General features: G+C 38.0%; 2 protein-coding genes across 7 annotated transcripts; one reads left to right on the top strand and one right to left on the bottom strand.

The window, feature by feature from the left end:
- Nucleotides 1-208: 208 nt before the first annotated feature.
- Nucleotides 209-17,484, bottom strand: RAD17 (RAD17 checkpoint clamp loader component). 6 transcript variants are annotated; one of them, XM_067315331.1, is made up of 16 exons: nucleotides 17,409-17,484; nucleotides 15,732-16,007; nucleotides 14,523-14,606; nucleotides 13,659-13,815; nucleotides 13,038-13,174; nucleotides 11,881-11,933; nucleotides 11,662-11,787; nucleotides 11,509-11,578; nucleotides 10,001-10,112; nucleotides 7,763-7,954; nucleotides 6,278-6,363; nucleotides 5,551-5,697; nucleotides 4,885-5,031; nucleotides 4,039-4,159; nucleotides 3,332-3,389; nucleotides 209-1,018 (listed from the first exon to the last, which is right to left on the bottom strand). In XM_067315331.1, exons 1-16 carry the CDS (start codon nucleotides 17,448-17,450, stop codon nucleotides 751-753), a joined length of 2,076 nt encoding a protein of 691 aa, XP_067171432.1. In that variant the 5' UTR covers nucleotides 17,451-17,484; the 3' UTR covers nucleotides 209-750. The 6 variants fall into 6 exon arrangements, with proteins under 6 accessions (XP_067171432.1, XP_067171433.1, XP_067171435.1 ...); XM_067315332.1 differs by lacking the exon at nucleotides 17,409-17,484 and adding an exon at nucleotides 16,765-17,097; XM_067315336.1 differs by having other exon boundaries at nucleotides 916-1,018; nucleotides 4,039-4,118.
- A 320-nt stretch (nucleotides 17,485-17,804) lies between these two features.
- AK6 (adenylate kinase 6) lies at nucleotides 17,805-21,165 on the top strand. The gene is made up of 5 exons (XM_067316212.1): nucleotides 17,805-17,988; nucleotides 18,593-18,685; nucleotides 19,034-19,092; nucleotides 19,177-19,322; nucleotides 19,478-21,165. The coding sequence occupies exons 1-5, from the start codon at nucleotides 17,961-17,963 to the stop codon at nucleotides 19,665-19,667; spliced, it is 516 nt and encodes a 171-aa protein (XP_067172313.1). The 5' UTR covers nucleotides 17,805-17,960; the 3' UTR covers nucleotides 19,668-21,165.
- Nucleotides 21,166-21,527: the final 362 nt, after the last annotated feature.

Genomic DNA, 21,527 nt, shown 5'->3' with positions numbered 1-21,527 from the left:
ATACTTTCCTCCAGCACAAATGCAATTTAAGGAGAAAAGCCACCCACTACACCAGGACAAGAAGGACTCCTACTTGAATGTTATTTTCCTTGATAAGTTATGAAAATATTTTCCAAGCAGGAATCTGAAATAATCTATTGTACAACATATGCTTCAATTTGTAAACACATATAAAAATATCTGTGGTAGAGTACAAAACAGTAATGACTAATACATTAGGAGTTTTATTTACATCATCAATACTGGATATCAAACATTTTTACATATACACTTCAGTCTCTTCTTTCAAAAAGTTCAAACTTCCAAACAGCAATTTTTTGAAGGTATAACTTTTAATAAAACTTTCAAATGCTGACAACAAATGTGCTCTCAGAAAACATACTGTACATACACAAAGAAAAATTAAAACGTGTAAAAAAATAACTTAAGAGTCACACTGCTTATCTACAGTCTCTTTCAAACTATTTCAGTTTGTCATTTATTAATCTCTGTTTATCAATGCAGATTACTTTCATGGCTCAGGACAGGCAGAGAGTAGTTTGTGATTTACTATTCAGTTCAGGTCTGATCCTGCAAAGTTAAGGCAAAGCTGAGGAGACTTTTCTTGATGCCGACACAGCATGTTTAGACTTGGCCTTCTAGCCCATGTGAGTAGTTGGAGGAATACTCTTGTACAGACTACGCTCTCTGTAGCAAAGGCCTCTGTAGCTTATTAATCTGAGTAAGTCAGTGGTCGATATTTTGTTGTACTCAGTCAGTATCATATTCCTCTATTTTTAATTCATCTTCCTCCATGATTGCTTGAGCTGCAATAGGCTGAGGCTGACTGCAAGGTAGCTCATTTCCACTGCACTGGCTAGAAGAAAGAGGAAATCCATCCGATTCATTCTTGTTTGTTTTGTTTTTCTCCATCTGCACAGCGGTCTCCATAGCATTCACATCTGCAAGGTCCCCCTCATAATTAACAAACAAGTCTGGTATTCCAGAATCTTTATCAGTGAGTGTTTCAAGCTTTAACCTGCAAAATTATCATTGCAACAGTAAGTTACCACAGAAAATGTTTCATGCTATCTCACACAGAGGCTGCAGTAGAAAAGACTGCCCTTGTATCATATGTCTCTCCCCTTTGCTGCTTCTTAACAACTTTCAAATATTTTGACAGTAGTAACCTCCATTCATCAGTTAGCCCAAGCTATCCACACTCTTACATCGCTACCTTTAGTATTACATTTCACAGCTCTGTGCCTATCTTCCAGTGAGAGAGATTTGTGCCCAGAACTCAACACTACATAACTCGCATGAAAAGGTAGAAAATACATGTTTCTCTCATGGAAGAGGACTGCACTACATAACCTCAAGACAGATTTTCAACAGCAAAGTATCAAATCATGTTTATGTTCTCTCACTCCCCAGCATCTGTTGTTGAAGTTTCTTCCTTATGGGAGTGTTTCTGCTTAGCTTTCATCAAGGGGATGAACACTTAAGAATTAACCTACTGACAACAGCACGTGGTGTATTAGACTTTTTCCAAACAAAAACTTAAGCCCTTTAGGGCAGGAAGCAATTTAAATTGAGACAGATGAACTAAGAACAGGCAAGGAGTGGAAAGGAGTCTTTAATTTTGTATTTATTTTCCTGTTTAGACTCCTCAATCTTTCTAGCATCTTTTTATCCAGATGCTATGAATGTTCCATTACAATTTTTCCCACTTTACATGGTATTAACAAAAATTTCCAAAGTTATCAACAAAACTCATCCTGACACCAAATCCAGTTGCTCAAGTACCATACACTCTCCCTAATGAGTTTCTTACTACAGCAGTATTCCTATCCCATTGATAACTAAAACTGAAAATAAATGAAGTAATATTTCCTTTGAAACAGTGGTACATCTGTGAAGCTATAGTTATTTTAAGGAGTGCTCAGTAAAATAGTGAACAAATAAAAAGGGATTACAGTCTTTTCAGGAGAAAGTTATCCAGCAGGTAAAACTCTAAATGATACACCTCTGACATATTAACGCAGGCAGAAGAACTTTATCAGTATTTAAAGGTATGCTGCAGAAAAAAGTAATGTTGTAAGGAAGTCTACAATTAATTTGTAGAGTTACAAACATTTTGGCTTAGACTAGGGGGGTTGCAAAGAAATACACCAGTTTGGGACACTTTCCTCTTTATCTAACTAGCAACCAAAATGGCTTTTAATATATCTGTTGGGGAACAGGATGGTTCTTGGGTAATACAGCCTTTATCTTACAGGCCAGTATTTCATAATTAAACTCAGATAGCAATAGTGCAGTGATAAATATGAGATGCTTGTCCCCTGACAAACTCCTTCTTGGTTAAGGAAAGGTTAGCCTCATTCCAATTATCACATTCCTTCATCACAAAAGACCATCACAGTTAAAATACTTTCTGATTTTAGAGATATCAAGGTTTTAGAAATATCACTGAGGCTCTGGAAGTATAAGTAATCCCTGTGGTTCAGAAGGCTCAACAAAATCACAGTCACAGCGTGCGAATGCCACGTCACCCCAAAAGCGTTGTACATTCTGCAAGTAGAGCAGTACAGTCCTGCAGCTGAAAACGATTAACAACATGGTTTCAGCACTGTAGCCTCACATCTCACAAAGGAGCTTTCGTAGCTCTGTAGTTCAGGCACTACCGACGGTTTATGAAAACTGCCCTCTAAGCAAGAAGAGTTACTCCAAGCAGTCTGACAGGCAAAAATTCCACAAAGTAAAGATCAGTGCTGCTATCTAATTTCAGAATAAGCATTCTTTAGTATATTTTTATAGTTACATTGATGTACAACAGCTTCAAAGGAAATAAGAATAATTTCCCATTATACCATAATTTTTACTCCTTTTACTTTACATCTAAATATAGAATGTTTTATCAAAGTTCCAGATTAATGTTATATGTCATGATAAACAACAGGCAAAGCATACTACAATCTTCGTTTAAATTCACTTTAATTCTCACTTAAATCTTGTTGATTGTAAAGGCAAAGGTTTTATCCAGACTATGCACTGGAAAATCATACATATGTTTAGGACAGAAAACTAGTATTTGATACAAGGGAAGAGAAAGCTAAACAAGGGGTTAAAAGCAAGAGTATAGTTAAAATGTTAGTTCCTGATAACATTGTCATTCTAAATAGATTTGAATTGGAAAAAGTTGCAACACCCAAACATATAAAATGATCAGGCTGCAAGTGAGGGAAAATCTCATATCACAGACATACATTAAAGATGTGGCAGTATGAAAGGGTTTTTTAAAAAATATATTAACATAAAAAGTGTTTTTTAAGAAAGTAAAAATCAAGTTTACCTGCCAAAATGTCTTTTCAGTGGTAGCCTCCCAACATCCTGGATGAAAGCAATCTGAGCTGAGAACACAAAGAATCACCAGTATCATATAGGGTAGATCATAACACACATAAAATTAAAGACACTGGAAAATAAATAATTTCTAAGTTTAAGTGGTCCTGTGTATATTTGTATTATCTTGGACACCAAAACAGTTCATATATATTCAAAGTGTATTTATTACATTACCATAGCATATTTATACATGCCTGCACAGAACAAGAAATCCCTATCATTCATCAACTATGTATTCATGATGTAGAGTTATCAGTTTACATATACTACAAAATGAATTCATCCTGATGTCACAGAATCACAGAACATTTCAGGTTGAAAGGAACCTTCAAAGATCACCTGGTCCAACCTCCCTGCTCAAGCAGGGTCAGCTAGAGCAGGCTGCCCAGGACCCTGTCCAGTTTACTCATATTTAATTCTTTCAGTTGCATAAGTTTTAAAGATGTTCTTGAAGTTGCTAAAAACTTAACAGGACAGCTCAAATTTTAGTTGCGTTACTGAAAACATATTTAGATACTGGCTATATGTGTGTGGCATACGTGTTTTCTTAGTGAGGCAAGAGAATAGATAGTATTAACATTTTCTGTTACAAACATTTTTCAGTATGCTTTAATGATAAAAAGAATCTAAGAGCAAGAGTTGCACTGATATTACCTTGGTTTCTCATTGGATTTGTTAGCATAGCAAGATAAGGCAATAGCTCCGTCTGAAGACACTCTGGTGGTAAACTGAAACTTGAAAAGAGAGATTTTGCTGCAAGGCAATTTTCTTGATACTGTTGTGGGGGAAAAAAAAAAGCATGATAAACTATACTTAATGTTAATATAAATATTCTGCACCATAAAAAGCAGTGTTATGACCTTGGTTTTGACTGCTGGATTACTACACACAAGCTCCTGAAGAATGAGTCCAGAAAAGAGATAAACACTTGGGGTAAACATATACAGATCATAAAAAGGTTAATTTCTTTAATTTTTGTCTTTCATTGGACATTTAAGTTTCCTGAAAATTTTTATCATTTGATTATAGAATGTCCTACCCATGCAGGCCAACATTTTGTCGATGGACACAGCAAGACAGATATTAATTCAAATTTCAAAAGTTTCTGAAGTCTCATGAATGAGCTATTTCTGATAAACACATACATTTAGAGCAGTAATTTTTTAACCTTACACAACAGTTTAACCTGTTTTAAACTGTACAAACTTGAACTTACTTTTAGGAACACTTTACAGTATTTCAACATCGATTTTCTCTCTATAAACTTGGACTTAGGACTCTCCCAGAAATATGCTAACTTGAGCACAGGAAGCAGATCTTTTTAAAGGCGCCTGATTTATTTTTCCTCTTCAAGCAATTATTTTTGTTTAGAAGTAGCTTATATTAAAATAGGATCTCTAACAAGTTTAGCAGCACATGCAAATCTCACATGTACTACTGAATTCACAAAGAAATGTAAGTGTAATGTGTAACACTTTCCTCAAAACATGAAGTATTTACCTTTTTATTGATAAAGAACCATTGGGGTTTGTGTAAAGGACGAAACCCCATTCCTCCTTGACACTGGGCAAAGGCTCTGGTTGTATTTGAATGTATCACACCTCGGGTAGCCACAGATGCACTGTATTTTTCCATCACAGGTCGTGACTGAGAGAGAAATCAGGCATTATATGAACGCATCGGCTCTGCACTGTGCGCCTTATTTGAACAAAAACGCACTCTGTAATTGCAGTGACACAGGCATGCTCAGAACATACTTCAATTACTGTGAAACTTTTCCTCAAAGCAACTGAATGAAAAAGCTAGCTCAAGTACTTCAGGGAGAAGGCAGGGAGTTCTCAATACATTTTTAGTATAAATTTATTCTACTTAAAAATGCTTTATAAAATATTTTATAAACACTACGATCTATTATAATAAAATGCTGATATAAGTTAGACAAACTGTACACAAGTGGCCTGCATTGCTCCTACATTTGATGTAGTTTAGCATTCATTAACAATTCACTGTCACGTATACTATATTAGAAGTCTGAAGCCAAATAGCGTAATTCTTATTACTTTATAAAAAAATTGATTTCAACTATTCATAAAAACTTACAGAAAAATCTAGAAGTTCAATTTCAGAGTATGAAAGATTTATATATGTATAAAAAAGGACACTTACATTCCAATTACTACAAAGGACATCAGCAGTGCTCAGATATTCACTGGCTCTCACAACATCATCTATATTAGCAAAAAATTCTACATAGTTCTGGTGAAGGTATAAATTAAACATGCTTCCAGACATATGTGATTTTTCTACGATTTCCTATTTAATAATAATAAAAAAAAAAGTATCAGCTCGGGTTTTAAACACTGTGAAAGAAAAAATATCCAGTAAAAGTTAGGATACATTTAGATGCCAGGGAGCTGGTGTAGATGATGCACAAGGAGATGCTCATATACACAAGGGAGGCTGCCTTGTTTCCAGAGAAGAACAGGCGAAGGGGGGCAGAACCCATTGCCGTCTTCCACTCTCCAACAGACGGTTACAGAAGGGTGAATTTAGACTCCTCTCAGCAGCACACAGCAAAAGGGTGAGAGGCAACGGTGGTCACAGGTGGCAGCAAGGGAAAAGGCCACCTTTCACCACAAGTTGTCCAGACAGATGGGGGAAATCTCTGTTCTTGGGGCTAATCAAAACTTGACTGATCAAGGGCCTGGACACTTGATCTAGCTTTTAATATAGCCTGCTGGGGCCACATCCAGCTTAATTACTCTTTAATTTAGACAGATTTAATATACACGTATTAAGACTAATGACAAAACTACTATGCTTAAGAATTTGTATTAATGACTTTTTTTTTTTTTTTAATTAAACTGGAACCAAGCAATTATTGAAGATGTACCTCTGGCTGAATAAGCAAGGTGTCTCGATGGTATTCTGATAAGTGAGAAGGCAGCTGAGGAAATTCTGATTCTGACAGTGGTTCTCCTAGAAGCAATTTTATAATCTTTAATCTTTTAACTTTAGAAATAATGTTACGTACATTACTGCACACTATCAAAAAGCCAGAAAAAAAATGACACAGATTTCGGATGTTATATTCAAATTTAGAGTGTAGATGAGATGAGAGCAAGAACAGAGATGTAGAACTGCCTGAACAGTAATTTTCACATATATTGAAAACAACCGTTAGCTACTGTTGAATCTATTAACAACTGGGTTACATTGTCTTCAGTTCTCAGAAAATTCTTGATGCAAGTGTAAGTACATAATTATATAGTCAACATTACATAGTAAAGAACACACAACTAGTTACATTTTGCTTGCAAAACTGTTTTAACTATTTTATAGTTTAAATAATATATATTTAATACAAATATATTTAAATATATATTTAAAATATGTATATTATTTATAATATATATTTTAAATATATATTTAAATTCTCTTTTAACTCATAAAACTCATTATGATGCAAAACTCATCTCATTATTTTCTTATTCTCTCATCTATTTCTCCTCAATTGATTTTGGAACTGACACTATGAATTATTACTTAAATTTGGACAGCCAATGGCATAACATATCCTGCCCTAGCTGAGTGTAGATGGTACTACAGTATAATAACCATTAATTCTTATGAAACATAGGGGTTTTTTTAATGATAAAAAGCAGTACTGTGACCAAGTATGAGGCAGATAGGAAGTAAACTTACAGAACCTTCACATATAGAAAGTAAAATTTTCAACAGTAGTAAAGTAGAAAGTATTTTGGAAAGGCGGAAAGGGAGGCAGGGTAGTAAAGAAAAGTGGAGGACCCTTTCAGCTCAGAAATGAGACAGCAAGTACGTCCCATAAAGAGGAACAGTTAGTTGAGAAAAAAGGTAGGGAGGAAAAGATGGCAAAAGGAACCAAACATATACACAAATAAAGGAAGCAGTGGCTGTAGTTCAGAGGCTGAAGGGCTGTTCTGCAACCTTAAAGAATAGAAAGGCAAGCAAGGCACATTACTGCAGAACTGTGTTCTGGGTATGATTCTGCATGAAAAGCAAATTTTGCTTTTGTACAAAGCAACAATGTCATCTCAGGTTCTGGTGGCTACGTATGTAGGTTAGCGTGCATGACAGCATGTGAACCTAATGCAACTAGAACCATGTCATTTTATTACATGCATATAGTAGATCTTTAATGAAAAGTGCATTATTTATCTAATGGATACAGATAGCTGCAATCTCAGTTACCACAGGCATTTATTACTGTTTTCATACTGTCATTAATGACCAAACATGTAATTAGAGGTCAGTCTAAGCCTTGCTTTAGCAAATCTGGCTACCAGTGGTAGACATTTTTTTAAAATTGAGAAAGAAGAATAAATCAAGATTTTCTTACTTTTGCAGTAAATTATTTTCCCTAGAGCATGGAAAAGAAAAATGGAGGCATCTTTGCCACCAATTGCTTGTATCTCCTGGTTTTCTAAAGTATCCGATTTTTTTTTTTTTCTTGTTTTAGATACTACTGTTTCACATTTCAGTGTGGAGCTCCCTTTTTTACTCGATCGAAAGTTGTCCTCCAATGAGCAGTCTACCAATAAAAACAACAATACAATCAGAATAAAGCACATGAATTTCTTTAAAAAAAGGAAGAAAAGCTTTCCTTAGGTGACTTCCAACAGCCTACTATTTCTGCAATGATGTAGAACTCCAAGGAATAAAACCCTTATGTTTTGCTCTGATTTAATACTTGAAAATTTAAACACAGAATTCAATTTAGTGGCACATGAATGTTCTTAATCCAAATAAGAGAACTTATCCTTTAAGTTTTTCTCAGTCTCTTCTCCCATGTTTACCACATGGATCCCTTTTTCCCATTATTATTAGTAAAATGAATATATCAATTGTGCTTGCACACACACACACAAAATGAAGAGGAAAAAATTATTTATATATATATATATATATATATATATATGTGAAAACTAATACTGCATTCTGATTGCACTCAGGAAATCAGCATGGAGGTAAGGTCTCTCCAATATTTACAAAAATATCACTGGATACCAATCTATTGTCTAACTGTAATACCTGTACTGAACAATTTCTATTCGACATGAAGACAGCCCTTCTCATTAATCTCCAAAAAAGTGAAAAATGATAAAAATGTGAGAAGAGAATGCACAATATGAGTACGTGATTCTGAGATGTCGCATACAGATGTCATACCTTATACCTTTGTTTTCTCTCAAGTTTTCTTCACAACTCATGTTCTCATATGACAAGCTAATTTATTTAAAATTATACATACTGATAATTTTAAGACTATTTATGTTTTCTACAGTACACAAACTTTTTACCATCTACTAGTAAGCTATAGCGAACTTCTCAGTTATTCCCCCAGTTTACCCATTTGATGGCACTAACATCAAAACAGTTTCACTGAGAACAATTTTATATTTTTTGATAGACACAAAACAACGCAAACTAAGTACACTGCAAGACAAAACTGGAAGAACTGAATTTCCACATTTACAAGTTAAATCTAGAAACATGAGTCTCTCACCCATAAAATATGACAAGCACAGCTAAGTTCACTCCAGTATATTCTAAAACCTAAATTACACCACTCCCTCTTACAACAAGAAGAGGAAACAACATTTAATCCTGGATTCCATGAGCTGTATGGCACATTGTCTGTTTGCAGGGTGGACAGGAGAGTAACTGAATAAAAGCAATAACACCATTACCAGTCTTATGACATACCACAGAAGCCAACTAAATTTACTTCCATATTTCTAGGTTGAACGTTATGCTGACACCATCTAAAGGTTCTTAGAATGAGCTACACGTCAGTTTTGCTTTTACAATGAAGAGGCTATGTGACTTGCATACATTAGTTTCCCAGGAAGTTTTGACTTCCCATGTTTATAGAAAACATGATAATAAGTCTCCTGTTTTCTTTCTGTGTTGGAACATTTAAAATAATAATCCCAAACTAAGTGTCATTTGAGCTCTGGCCACCTAAATACTTCCAAGGCTACTAAAAGACCAGACTTCACAAAGTTATTCCATAATCCCCTCAATAACTTCATAGTAGGTCACGTCACCTCCCAGCATTTCAATTCACCTGCTCCTAACAGCTGTAGGCACTGCAAACCAAAATCAATCATTTCAGCAATGCCATACACAAAGTCAAAGTGCTGTTTCAGAAATACTGTGAGTATAGAGATTAGGACACAGAGAAATACAGAAGAACAGGGCAATAAAAACATCCCTTTCAAAATAAGGTCACACTATAAAAGCTTTGATCAGTGAAGACACTGATAACTAAGCCATTGAGAAGAAAAAGGGCATTGTATTAAATTATATCAATACACACATAGCAAAAATATAAGATTGGTATTAGCCAGTTTTGAGATTATATATGAACAGGCATAAAACCTTACATATTCAGCTTCAAATCACCCCCTCCCCCCCCCCAAAAAAACCTGTCCCTTTTATTCCTGCTCCAAAGCAGTATGTCAGAAACATTTTTGCACAGCTCACTTAACTGAGCTTCAACAGTGAACAGAGTACCTTTGCAGTAGAAGCTGTCAAAATGTCATTTACTTTCACTAAAAACATAGGTATTTACCTTTCACAGAAGAAAACTGAAGACTGTTTATTGCACTTCTTATATCACCTGAACAACCTCTGCAAATTGACTCCAGAGAGGTTCTATCAGGAGCATAATTCTTTTCTCTATTCTACAAGGAAAAGCAATAGTTTTCAACACCCAAAGTAATAAAAAAAGTATGTATCTGAGTATTTGAAAATCATTCTGCACCTTAGTGCACTTAGCTATGATGCTAGCATGAAGTTAACACACAACACACTGTCGAACTTGCTGAAGCTCATCTAAAACTGTACTACTCTCCCTAGTGCTGTCCTGCAGGACAATGATACTCTAGCACTTGTCCCAGGGAAATCTCCTTCATGCTGATACTACCCACTGCCAGCTTTCAAACTAGCCTGTGAAGTTTACGGGGCAAGCACCTGTGACCTCCTGAAGGGTATCCTGGAGTTTGGGTTTCTGGGCTCTAGGAGATTGGTCTGATACCTCTGTAGGAAGGATCAGATGCCATGGGAATGGGAAGGTTTGCAGTTTGTCAATCATCCTAAAATCTTTTACACTAGACAATTTTAAAGTAAAAAAAAAAAAAAAAAGGCACAAAAAAGACAAACAGTTGCAATCCAAATACTAATGAAACTACTGCTATCTTTAGATGCAACTGTGCAGAAATAAAAGAAAACCAGGCTTAATGCCACTTTTTCTTTAAGGCAATTTAGAGGATTCCCCTCCCTGCATCATCAAGCGAAGTACTAGAACCTCATGGTTGGAACCCAATCCTTCAGTAATACCCACAGCTTCAGTACTACCGTCACTAAAGAGACACACGTATCTTCATTCTTGTGACATTAGTCAAACTCCAGCTTCCAACACAGACGTTTCTTGTAGTTCATAACCATTAGGGTATCAGTTCATAATCAGTAATCTTTTAGGAGTGCTGTTACATGGCAAGCTTTAGAAACACCCATGTCATTTTTGGGTTGTCTGTGGGGACCTACCTCTGATGTAGACCATGAACAGACTACCTTAGCACCAGCTATGTGCTCAAACCATTTAATATTGCTAGGTCTAAAACATTTAATCCATTTAAGCATATAACCATATAGTAATATTACAGAGAATAATACATGGAATTCATTACAAGCTCTCACTCAATGTTACATTTGGTGCTAATCAAACAGTTTTGGAATAGTATAAGGTTTAGGTTAATGACCTCTTCTGGTTTTGATGGATACCTTGAAAATGACTTTTATTCCTATTACTTCTTTCATATATATGGTTTCTGCAATAGGCAGAAGAATTTCCAGAATTAACTTCAAGACTTGGACCAAATCCTTACTTGCAGACCAAGTGGGACTAATCTTGAAAAAAGACTTCTTTCCAGCTTTTTCCTTGTTTTCTGCTTTTGGGTTTTGGGGCTTTGTTTTGTTATCAAGGATCCAAAACATGCTATCAATAAATATTTTAGATATAAAAGCCTGAAGTCTCTTGATCCTAGCATTGCACAGAAGTTACCAGTTTTGACAACTTACCATAGTAGCTTCTATTGTAGCTATTCGATTAAGAACTCTCATCATATTTGTTGGTGCAACAGGCTTGAAACTGTTGGAATTCATAATAAAGAAGTATTAGTTTCTGATTTCTCATTTATTCCAATCATGTTTTAATAAGATAAAAGATCTTACCTAATATTAGATATACACAGCTCTTCTAGAATTTCCTTTGGGAATAGTAACCTCTGGTTGCTGTCTCCACTGAAGTTATCTGAGATTATGAATATAAGGGGACATCTACTCGTACGTACAAATCTCCTAAATTGAAAAATAAGCAAGTATAACAAGAATCAAACTCCAGTTTACTGACAGTGGCTAAGAACAATCATTAAAAACTTATTTAGAACTCACCTGAGAATTTCATGTAGACTGTTAGGGTCTCGATAGAATTGGTTAGGTATGTCCTATTCAAAATAAATAAACAGCCGTCATTCAAATGTATTCTCTCCAACAGATAGATTGTTATGACACACTATGTATGTTGCCATACATTTTTTTCTTCCTAGGTACCTTGCTTTCAAACAAATTTGAATGGGGCTAACACCAAAGATAACCAGAAAAAAATAAGAAGAAAATCGTGGCATTTCTTTATTATGGGAAGAAAATACTAAAAGAAGATTTTTCTGTCTATCCTCATTTCCTAAGGAACCAGCTTGTGCGATTACATTTCCTGTTAGCCAGAGTTTTATTCATATAGGGAGAAGAATAGAGGAGAAACATTCAAGGTAGCATGCTCATTGAAGAAGGATACACTACTTGAGATATGGAAGTATCTATACAGGAAAGTGACTTTATGAACAGAAGTCACAGAAAACAATGGTTCTTAAGTTTTACAGTTTACAACATTACTTAACTAGAATTTCTATCTCATCTATTCTGTTTCTTGAAAGTTTACAGACAACAGAAAAATGAAAGAGCAGACAGGAAAAGCTGGTCAAACAAATTCCTGAATAAGTGAAAATAAAGTCTCATCTTGGACCTCCTGTTATGGCTTAAGAACCCTCAGAGTTCACATATGTGCTCTCAAAAGAAAAAACACCCAACAACACATACTGTGAACATCCTAAAAAAATCAGAGAATATTGAATTTCAAATGCTTTGATTATGACTGTACCCATTCTCAGATATCTTCTATAACTTCTTGCATCCTCAAATAACAAGAACAGGATAATTTCTTTCCTTTCCCTGTCTCCTTAAAACATACATATATAGTTCTAAAAAGCTAGTCATACAGAAACATGAGTATGATTTTTCAAAATTGCTTTGATCTACTTTTTTACACTCTTATTTCTGTACATGAACCAGTGTCCAATTTCTGCCTGACAATTAGCTAATATAGTTTAACTATGCATAGAATGGGGTTTTAGCCAGCTGTGTGGACTCAGAAATACAGAATTCTTCTGCAGTTGAAAAGTTTTTAGCAACTGCAATCCACTAGATAGTTAGCCTGTCAATATTAAAATAAAATTTATTGTTTTCAAAACAAGATTTCAGAAGTTTTCACTTACTTCAATAAGAATAAGCTTTTTATCATTTTCTGAGGACTCCCCAAGCATCTGAAGTTTGTTATACTTATTTGCTCTTAAAAGAAAATCTTGAAAGAGAGCTGCTTGGGCCTGACTTGGAAATGTATGAAAATTTGAGTCTGAAAAAGAAAACTAATTAAAAATATGCATCCTATATTATGTCAAGTAGTATATAAATACCCACAAGAACTAATATCCACCCTTGCAATTTTCTGACAATAGCCATTAAACACCAGCAGCCAAGCCCTTTGGCAAAAACGTTATGAATACAACAAAATTTTTAAAGGGTAGAATACAACTGAGGACCAAATCGAAGACACACTGATCTACTTATTTTTATTTAACAGATTCAAATGATTCCCAGGTTCTTTCACAAGCTCTCCCGCCTTTCATGAACTGCATATTGTTTTGGAGTAATCACTTTAAAAAAAATAAATCCTTTTTCAGACAAAAGCAATAATAAAAGATCCTTATCAAACACTATTCAGAAATCCTTATGTGTTTCTGACTTCATACATAAGAGACACAAAAGAATACCAAATACAGAATACAAAACCCACAAAAGTAGCTGAAAAAAAATGAACAAAAAACCGAAATACTTACCATGGCCAAATACACTTTTTAAGTCTTCTTTTGTAAAGTCTAAAGATATTGGATTGGTCCATTCTTGCACCTGAATGCCAAGATCTTTCACTAATATCTGTATAGTTGCAGTCTTTCCACAACCAGGTGGACCAGTTAACAGCAAAACAGAGCCACCCTGTAACAGAAAAAAAAATCCCAAGCATAATAAATAAAGACTACAAGTTGAATGAAGACAAATATTTAGTTTAATTTCTTCTGTACTTTCTGTGATAGTGATTTTCTTTCCCAATTAAAAAAAAATTACTTAATTTGCATTAGTTATTCATCTGTTGAGTGCTCTGAGAGAAAGACCTAGATCAGAAAGCTGAAAGCCGTGTTTCCATTTTTTAAATGTATGTGTTTAGTTAATTGCCCACTATTCAGACTACCAATATAATATGTATTGAACTTGAGAATCAGGTCTAAAAAACACAAGTCGAGACTGTTAAATGATGCATTTGTAGAAGAATGCCTCTTATCATTCAAGAAGTTAAAAACATCCTACTACCTCCAGTCAGTGTAACTGGAAATTGGCCAAGCTACTTAATCCTTTGAAGGTAAAATTCAGTTATTATAAGCACATGCTGAGCAGGTATGAATTGACTGGATGCTAGACAGTTAATTCAGACAATACCGCTGAGCAAAGAACAGAATCCAGCTCTGCTTTTCTTAGTAGTACAAGCTCTAAAGAAATGTAAATCTATGTTCTTAAGAGATTTCTTATGCTGCAATACATATAATCACTATCTACAAGTTAAAGGTTTTTCTGAAATTAAAATAAAATTCAATCCAGCTTGTTACATATTGTTTTATACCTCTATCTGCTAATTTTCCCAAGATTACCTGCTTTGGTTGCCTCTGAAATATGTGCATTTTTAGCCAGGCTTCAACTTCTTCAGTTTTCTTCTTATGCACAGCAAGGTCATTCTAAAACCAGATGAAAATATATGAAATGCTTATGCACATATACACACCTCTTGGTTTCTAAGCCTGTAATGTTAAGATTCAAGAACAGAACATATACTGACTAAAACATTAGCAGACCTATTTATGCTATTTCAGGAGTAAGTGCAACAGTTAAGCATAATCATTACAGCCTGTTTTCTCAAACAACTAATTTTCCACAGCCTGCAGGAGGGAAATAACGAGCAATTTATCATTCCTAAAGTAGCAACAATACAGGTCTGTTTGATTTTATATGTATGCTCTATAGCTACTGCTGGAGCTTGTACTTTTTAGGCCATACTGACTTTAATATTACATAGATTTTTGGAGCTTCTGTAAATTTTATGCAGCTTACTTGCATTCTAGCCTTGTAACTCAGTTCCTCTCCAGAGGAACTATTAAAAAAATTAAATATAAAATACAAGTTACTACACTAACTTACTCAAATGACTAAGCACTCAACTCTAGGAGACACTTAGCACATATGTTGATATGTTTGAAACACAAGGTGCAAAAGCTGCTCCACAAGCAGAAACAATGAAACCAAGTTTATGGTAGGTTTGAGTTCTTTCTCCTTTAAGGTCTAAGGTACCACAGTAACCTCAACCCATATTGTGGTGCCTAAGATGGCACCTAAGCAAGGAAGAGTCAACACACATTGCAATTAGTCCAGTATCCTGCGTGTACTAGAGTCCAGTTAGCTGCTGTCAAATAACATGCAAGACAATTTCTGTCATCTTTCCCTTAATGAGTGCACTAACTTGAAGTTCTCTCCTTTATTTAGCTGTTGATTTTCATGTACTTGCAGCTGTCCGATTTGGCTGAAATTTGACAATGGCTTCAAAAGGTTAGGAGTGGATGGACAGGAAGCAAGATCTCACTAGCTTTATTTCTTCAGGAAGACGGGTAAAAGTGCATCTTCTATAAATAGCTAGCTCATTAAAATCTTCACTACAGACATCAGATAAATCAAACTAATACTTCACTGGCCCAATAAAATAGAATATATTTAGAAACAGAGTAAGACGGAATACGAAGGGAAGGACAACATGCTTATGTTACACTGGAATCTTACGGTTACATTAACACTTAGAATGGTTCTCATACCTGAGTTTCAGGTTTGTATTTATCTACCCATGGCTCATCTTGAGATTGGCTTTGATTCTGTCTGGATCGGCTACAAGATAGATCTACTGAAGATGATTTTGCCCTTTTTCTGGGCAGAACCTTGTTCTTGCTACTTGCTGGCAAAGAAAGGTCCTTTTTCTTCTGGTGCTGGTTTCTTCCAGTGCTGCCTTCTAGTGCATTCATAGGAACTGTGCTGGAAGAAGTATTTGTGTTTCCAAAGAAGTCATCAAATGAATGTGCCAACCAACCTGTTACCTGGCAAAAAAAAAAACAACTTGATTTTAATGTAGCACTCTCATCCCCTTTTTAATTGGGTGCAATTGTCTCTGGACAATTTGAGATTTGTATCATGAGTGTATCAAGAATATCTTTCAGATAAATTTCATTAACATTAGGCATTAACATTACAATGACAGAATGTACAGCAATGGCCGAATGTCATTAACATTAAAAGGCTGTTTAAATTGCCACATTCACAGTTAGCAACAAACGCTGGCACTTATTACTCTTTTTGAACCTGCAAACTACAAACTTCTTATGCATTAAAAAATGTTAGATCTCCAGTCTTGTGACTGGATATTTTTCAGCAAATTTGGCAAACCAGAACATATTGAAAACTCTACCAAAACATACTGAAACTAAAGAAGTAAAATTAAAACTCAGTTAAGAATGAAAAAATAGCATGAGATCATTTATATTGTTTTTATATTATGGTCAAGTTTATGTTGTCTCTGTGTTGTTTTTCAGTACACTTTTTTTGCATTCAGAATGCAGATATTTGTATTTGAAAAGTTAGAAATAGGCAACAGGGAAAAGATGTTTTAGGCAGCACAGTAAAATCAAACATTAGTATTTGTTTGCTATGTGAGGAACCATGGACTAACCTAGAATTGGAAACTATAACATGTAGAAGAAGCCTGCCTGACTGTGAAGAGTGTCGAAACTGCTAGCAGAGTCAATATTTATTTTTGGATTTGAGAAAGAGTCTGCTATGACAGAGATACAAACTTACACCCAGAGCCACTTTTCAGGCTACCCATGGTCGGTGCAGTAGTCCACACACTGTTTGCTTGTAACAACCACATGAGAAGCTTTTCGAGTAGGGACTATCATGCATTACATTCTGAAATGGTCTTCACAAAAATGGGAGAAACTGTGCAGCTACAGAACACTCATCGATGTCATCTCTGTCTGAAAAGATCTATAACTATACTGTGGTTTATGTGTCTTGTAAGTTAATACAAAATATTATTAGCAGATATAGTTTGACAGTGACAAGCTGCAGCAACTGGAAAAGATTTCTGTTTGCGCAGTTAGCTTTTAGCGCTATTCAGACAGAAACTGTTTTTAGTTTAATTCGCATATTTAGCGGCAAACCCCATACCACTATGTGCGTTTTTTTTTCTTTTGCACATAATGCCTCAGTAAGCAAAAATAAAATAAACATCTAACACATGGAAAAAAAGGGACTGAGGAGACCCCCCCGCTCCCTACAGGGAGTCCGCGGCTTCTCCGGTCACAGGAGACCGAAGAGCCCCCAATTGCCTCCCCACTTCTGCCTCGCGCCTCCTCGCCGCCGCTGCGGGCACCGGCAGGCGGCGCGTCGCGGCCCTGCCCCGCCGCCCGGGAACCCCCGCGCCGCGCCGCGCCGCGCACCTCCGCCGGCGCTGCCTGCCTTCCCGCGGAGCTTCCGGACATCCTCCGCCCTGCGGGGGCCCATCCGCCGCCCGGCCCCGCACCGCCGGCCCACGACCCGCAGCCGGGGGCGGCGGGCGGCGCCGCGGCCGCGGGCCGAGCCCCGCTCCCGGGGGGGCGGCGCGCGGCGCCCCGGCCCGGCCCGCCCGGCGCTGCCGCGGCCTCGCCCAGCCTGAGGAGGCCGCGCCGCGCCGCGCCGCTCCCCTCCCCACGAGGGCCTGGGCGGGCCGAGGCGGCGGCGGCGGCCGGTCCCCGACACGCGAGAGACGGCACCGGACTGGGCCGGGCCGAAGCGAGCCGGGCAGAATCAGGCCACGCCACCGCCCTCCCGAGGGGACCTTCCCCGCCTGAGGCGCTTAGGCGTCCGCGGCGCGCCTGCGTGCCTGCGCGCCTCCACGGCCAGCGAGCAGCCGCGGACGGGGCGGGTGACGCCATGGGCGTGCGGCGGAGGCCGGCGGAGGCCCCCGCGCACGTGTCTCCTAGGCGACGAGCGTTGGCCCCGCCGCCGGGAGCATGAGGCGGCCCAACGTCCTGCTCACCGGTGCGGCGCGGCGCGGCGCGGGGGGAGCCGCCGGTGACGGCAGGCCGGGCCCAGAGAGGCTCGGCGGGAGAGACCGGCCCGCGCGGCCCCTGCCAGGCTGCAAGGGCCGTCGCGGCTGGGAAGGAGCGGGGCTGCCGGTGGCAGCCTGGTGCCGGCTGAGGGCGGCGGGAGTCCCCGGAGGGAGATCGGGGAGGCTGCGCCGCCCGCCGCCGCGGCCAGGCCGCGGCTCTTGCCCAGCCGGGGCTCGGGTTGGAGCGTGAGGGCTCCCGTGGGCTCGGTGTCTGGCTGCTGGAAGTGAAAACTTGGTGGTGTTGGGGGGCTTCTCCTTGTCTGGAGAAAAGTTAGGGGGGATTAATTTTTACTTTCCGTTGCCCTGATTAGAATAACGCTTCTGCTTAAAATAGGTTCTTTCTTCATCTTTTTTATCTGCAGACATTGTTCATATTTGCTTTTTCTTGTTATGCTGCTTTTTAACCCCCTTTTTATGTAAACTTGCTAATGCTGACTAAAAAAAGCTTCTTTTTGACTCATTTTTGCTAGAAAATTATTTGAAGGAAACTTCTATGCTGTTCTCTTATTGTTTTATCTGGGTTTTTGTCTTTAGGTACTCCAGGTGTTGGGAAAACCGCACTAGGCAAAGAACTTGCATCAAGATCAGGGCTGATCTATGTTAACGTGGGTGATCTGGCAAAAGAAGGTAGGCCATACTAACCAAAAAAATAGTCCATCAAAGTACTTAAAATATTTTTGCTTTATATAACTGTTCTTGTAGTGTGTGTGTTATATAGTAAATTAAAATGCAAGGAATCTAGTAACAGAAATATTTTTCATGGGATGGGTTAAAGAAGCTTTTATGAACCGGTAGCTTATTTTCCATTAAATAATAAATAACACACTTATTTTTATATGAACATTTAGACAAAGAGTTCTTTCCTCTGTATGGTATCTTCTGTTTTACTTCTTCTCAAAATAGGCATAATAATTTAAATGCTTTCATACTGATTGCTGTTATTTCACAAACTTGTGCAAATTAATTTTGCTGCAGGAGAACTGTATGAAGGTTTTGATGAAGAATATGAATGTCCGATTTTGGATGAAGACAGAGTAAGTCCAACTTCAGAATCTAGCATTTTTGTATTTGACTTACTGTAATTACAAGTCAATTTGCCTGTTGTTTTTTTTCTGTAGGTAATTGATGAACTAGAAGACAAAATGAGTGAAGGTGGAGTTATTGTCGATTATCATGGCTGCGATTTTTTCCCAGAAAGGTGGTTTCATGTAGTATTTGTACTTCGTACAGAAAATTCAGTTTTGTACGACAGACTAGAAAGCAGGTATGTCAGTGGAGTAAATAAGGAGTAAAGTGCTATTGCATAACTTCATTAGAGATATTTCTGGAATATAAATTATTGATTCTGTATACAATATTTTATGGTTCTCTGTATATACAAGGTAATGGCTGGCTTTCCATGTTGTTCTTGTTTTGTAGGGGCTACAAAGGGAAAAAGCTGCAGGACAACATTCAGTGTGAAATTTTTCAGACTCTTTATGAGGAAGCCATGTCATCTTATAGAGAGGAAATTGTACACCAGTTACCCAGCAACACTCCAGAAGACCTAGAGCGAAATTTGGATCAGATTATGCAATGGATTGAGCAATGGATGAAAGACAACAATTGACATCGGGTGGAAAAGTAACTCTGCTGGATCTCTTCCTGGAGGGGCTTAATAAGTGACATTCATAATTCTTTTATGGTAAATTAAAATAAATTTCACTGTGGTTTTGGCAGGGAACTAAAAGAGGTTTCGTAATAGCCAAAGCTCTAAGGCTTTGGAACAGCCTCTGAAACAGTGGGGGTAGGCACACAGGAGAACTGACTCGAGAATAGGAATTAGGCAGTGAATGACAGGATGAGATGACACGGTTGCTTTTAGTAGCAGGAACTGAGCTTAATAATTGAGGATTTTTTGGAGCTTATGGTTGAAATTAAACCTTTTTATTTCCCCACTAAGAAAACTGTAAAATCGTAATGGCTGATGACAATTGAGGAGCCTTTTATTGCTAAAAGTTAGATTAGTTTACTGAAAAGGGGATGGTCTGCTTCTGAATCATTAGACTACAAATTACTATATTCTGCTATATTCTTAAATATGTGGAAGATAATGTAGAATGAGGGGTTTATTATATAGTTTAAGGATACTTTATATTCGAGGTAAAAGATTTGACCTAGTGAGAAAGCTCTTTTTGAATGCTTCATCATAGAACATAAGGGATTATTCATGGTGTAAGGAAACATCAGCTATATCTGCACTGAGGTAGAAGAGTGAGTAAGAAGTTTTCACAGAATCACAGAATCGCTGAGGTTGGAAGGGACCTCTGGAGATCATCTAGTCCAACCCCCCTGCTCAAGCAGGGTCACCTAGAGCACATTGCACAGGATTGCATCCAGGCGTGTTTTGAATATCTCCAGAGAAGGAGACTCCACAACCTCTCTGGGCAACCTGTTCCAGTGCTCTGTCACCCTCACAGTGTAAAAGTTTTTCCTCATGTTCAGATGGAAGCGTCTGTGTTTCAGTTTGTGCCTGTTGCCTCGCGTCCTGTTGCTGGGCACCACTGAAAAGAGTCTGGCTCCATCCTCTTGACACCCTCCCCTAAGATATTTGTATACATTGATAAGATCTCCTCTCAGTCTTCTCTTCTCCAGGCTGAACAGGCCCAGCTCTCCCAGCCTTTCCTCATAGTGGAGATGCTCCAGTCCCCAATCATCTTTGTAGCCCTTGGCTGGACTCTCTCCGGTAGTGCCACATCCCTCTTGTACTGGGGAGCCCAGAACTGGACGCAGTGCTCCAGATGTGGCCTCAGCAGGGCTGAGTAGAGGGGGAGAATCACCTCCCTCGACCTGCTGGCAACACTCTTCCTGATGCACCCCAGCATACCATAGGCCTTCTTGGCCACAAGGGCACATTGCTGCCTCATGCTTAACTTGGTGTCCACCAGCACTCCCAGGTCCTTCTCCGCAGAGCTGCTTTCCAGCAGGTCAACCCCCAACCTGTACTGTTTTCTTTCTCCTTTTTCTTCTCTGTGTTCCCTATCACCCATCTCAATCATGGAAGGTATCAATGTAGGTTTCTTAAGGAAGCAGTAGTATATTGTTTTGCATAGTAACAATCCGGGGGTGACCTGAAACACGGTTATGCTTAAAAGGTTGGTAGCCATCTGTGCTAATGGCTTGTGAAGTGTGAGTCCTAGAAGGGCATGTTCTGTGATCCTGCTTCACTGAATAGGAGGATCGTAAAGCTTTACAGAAGATCCTGTAGAAGGTGCTTGCCAATAGACTTTTATATACATGAAATTGAATAGTGAAACTATTTACCTGAAATTTGTATTGTGAAGAGTATTATAGTTACGTATTTGAGATTCTATTTTTTTATTCCAAATTTGGTGTAGAACTTCTTATGAGAGTTACAGCAGAGTATCGAGTTTCTGGGAAAGTATAAATTCTTGTTATATTTCTGATGTGGTGACATTTGTAAGTGGGC

The sequence above is a fragment of the Apteryx mantelli genome, chromosome Z, assembly GCF_036417845.1.
Source record: "Apteryx mantelli isolate bAptMan1 chromosome Z, bAptMan1.hap1, whole genome shotgun sequence".
NCBI lineage: Eukaryota > Metazoa > Chordata > Aves > Apterygiformes > Apterygidae > Apteryx > Apteryx mantelli.
This window is presented reverse-complemented; position numbering and strand designations above follow the sequence as displayed.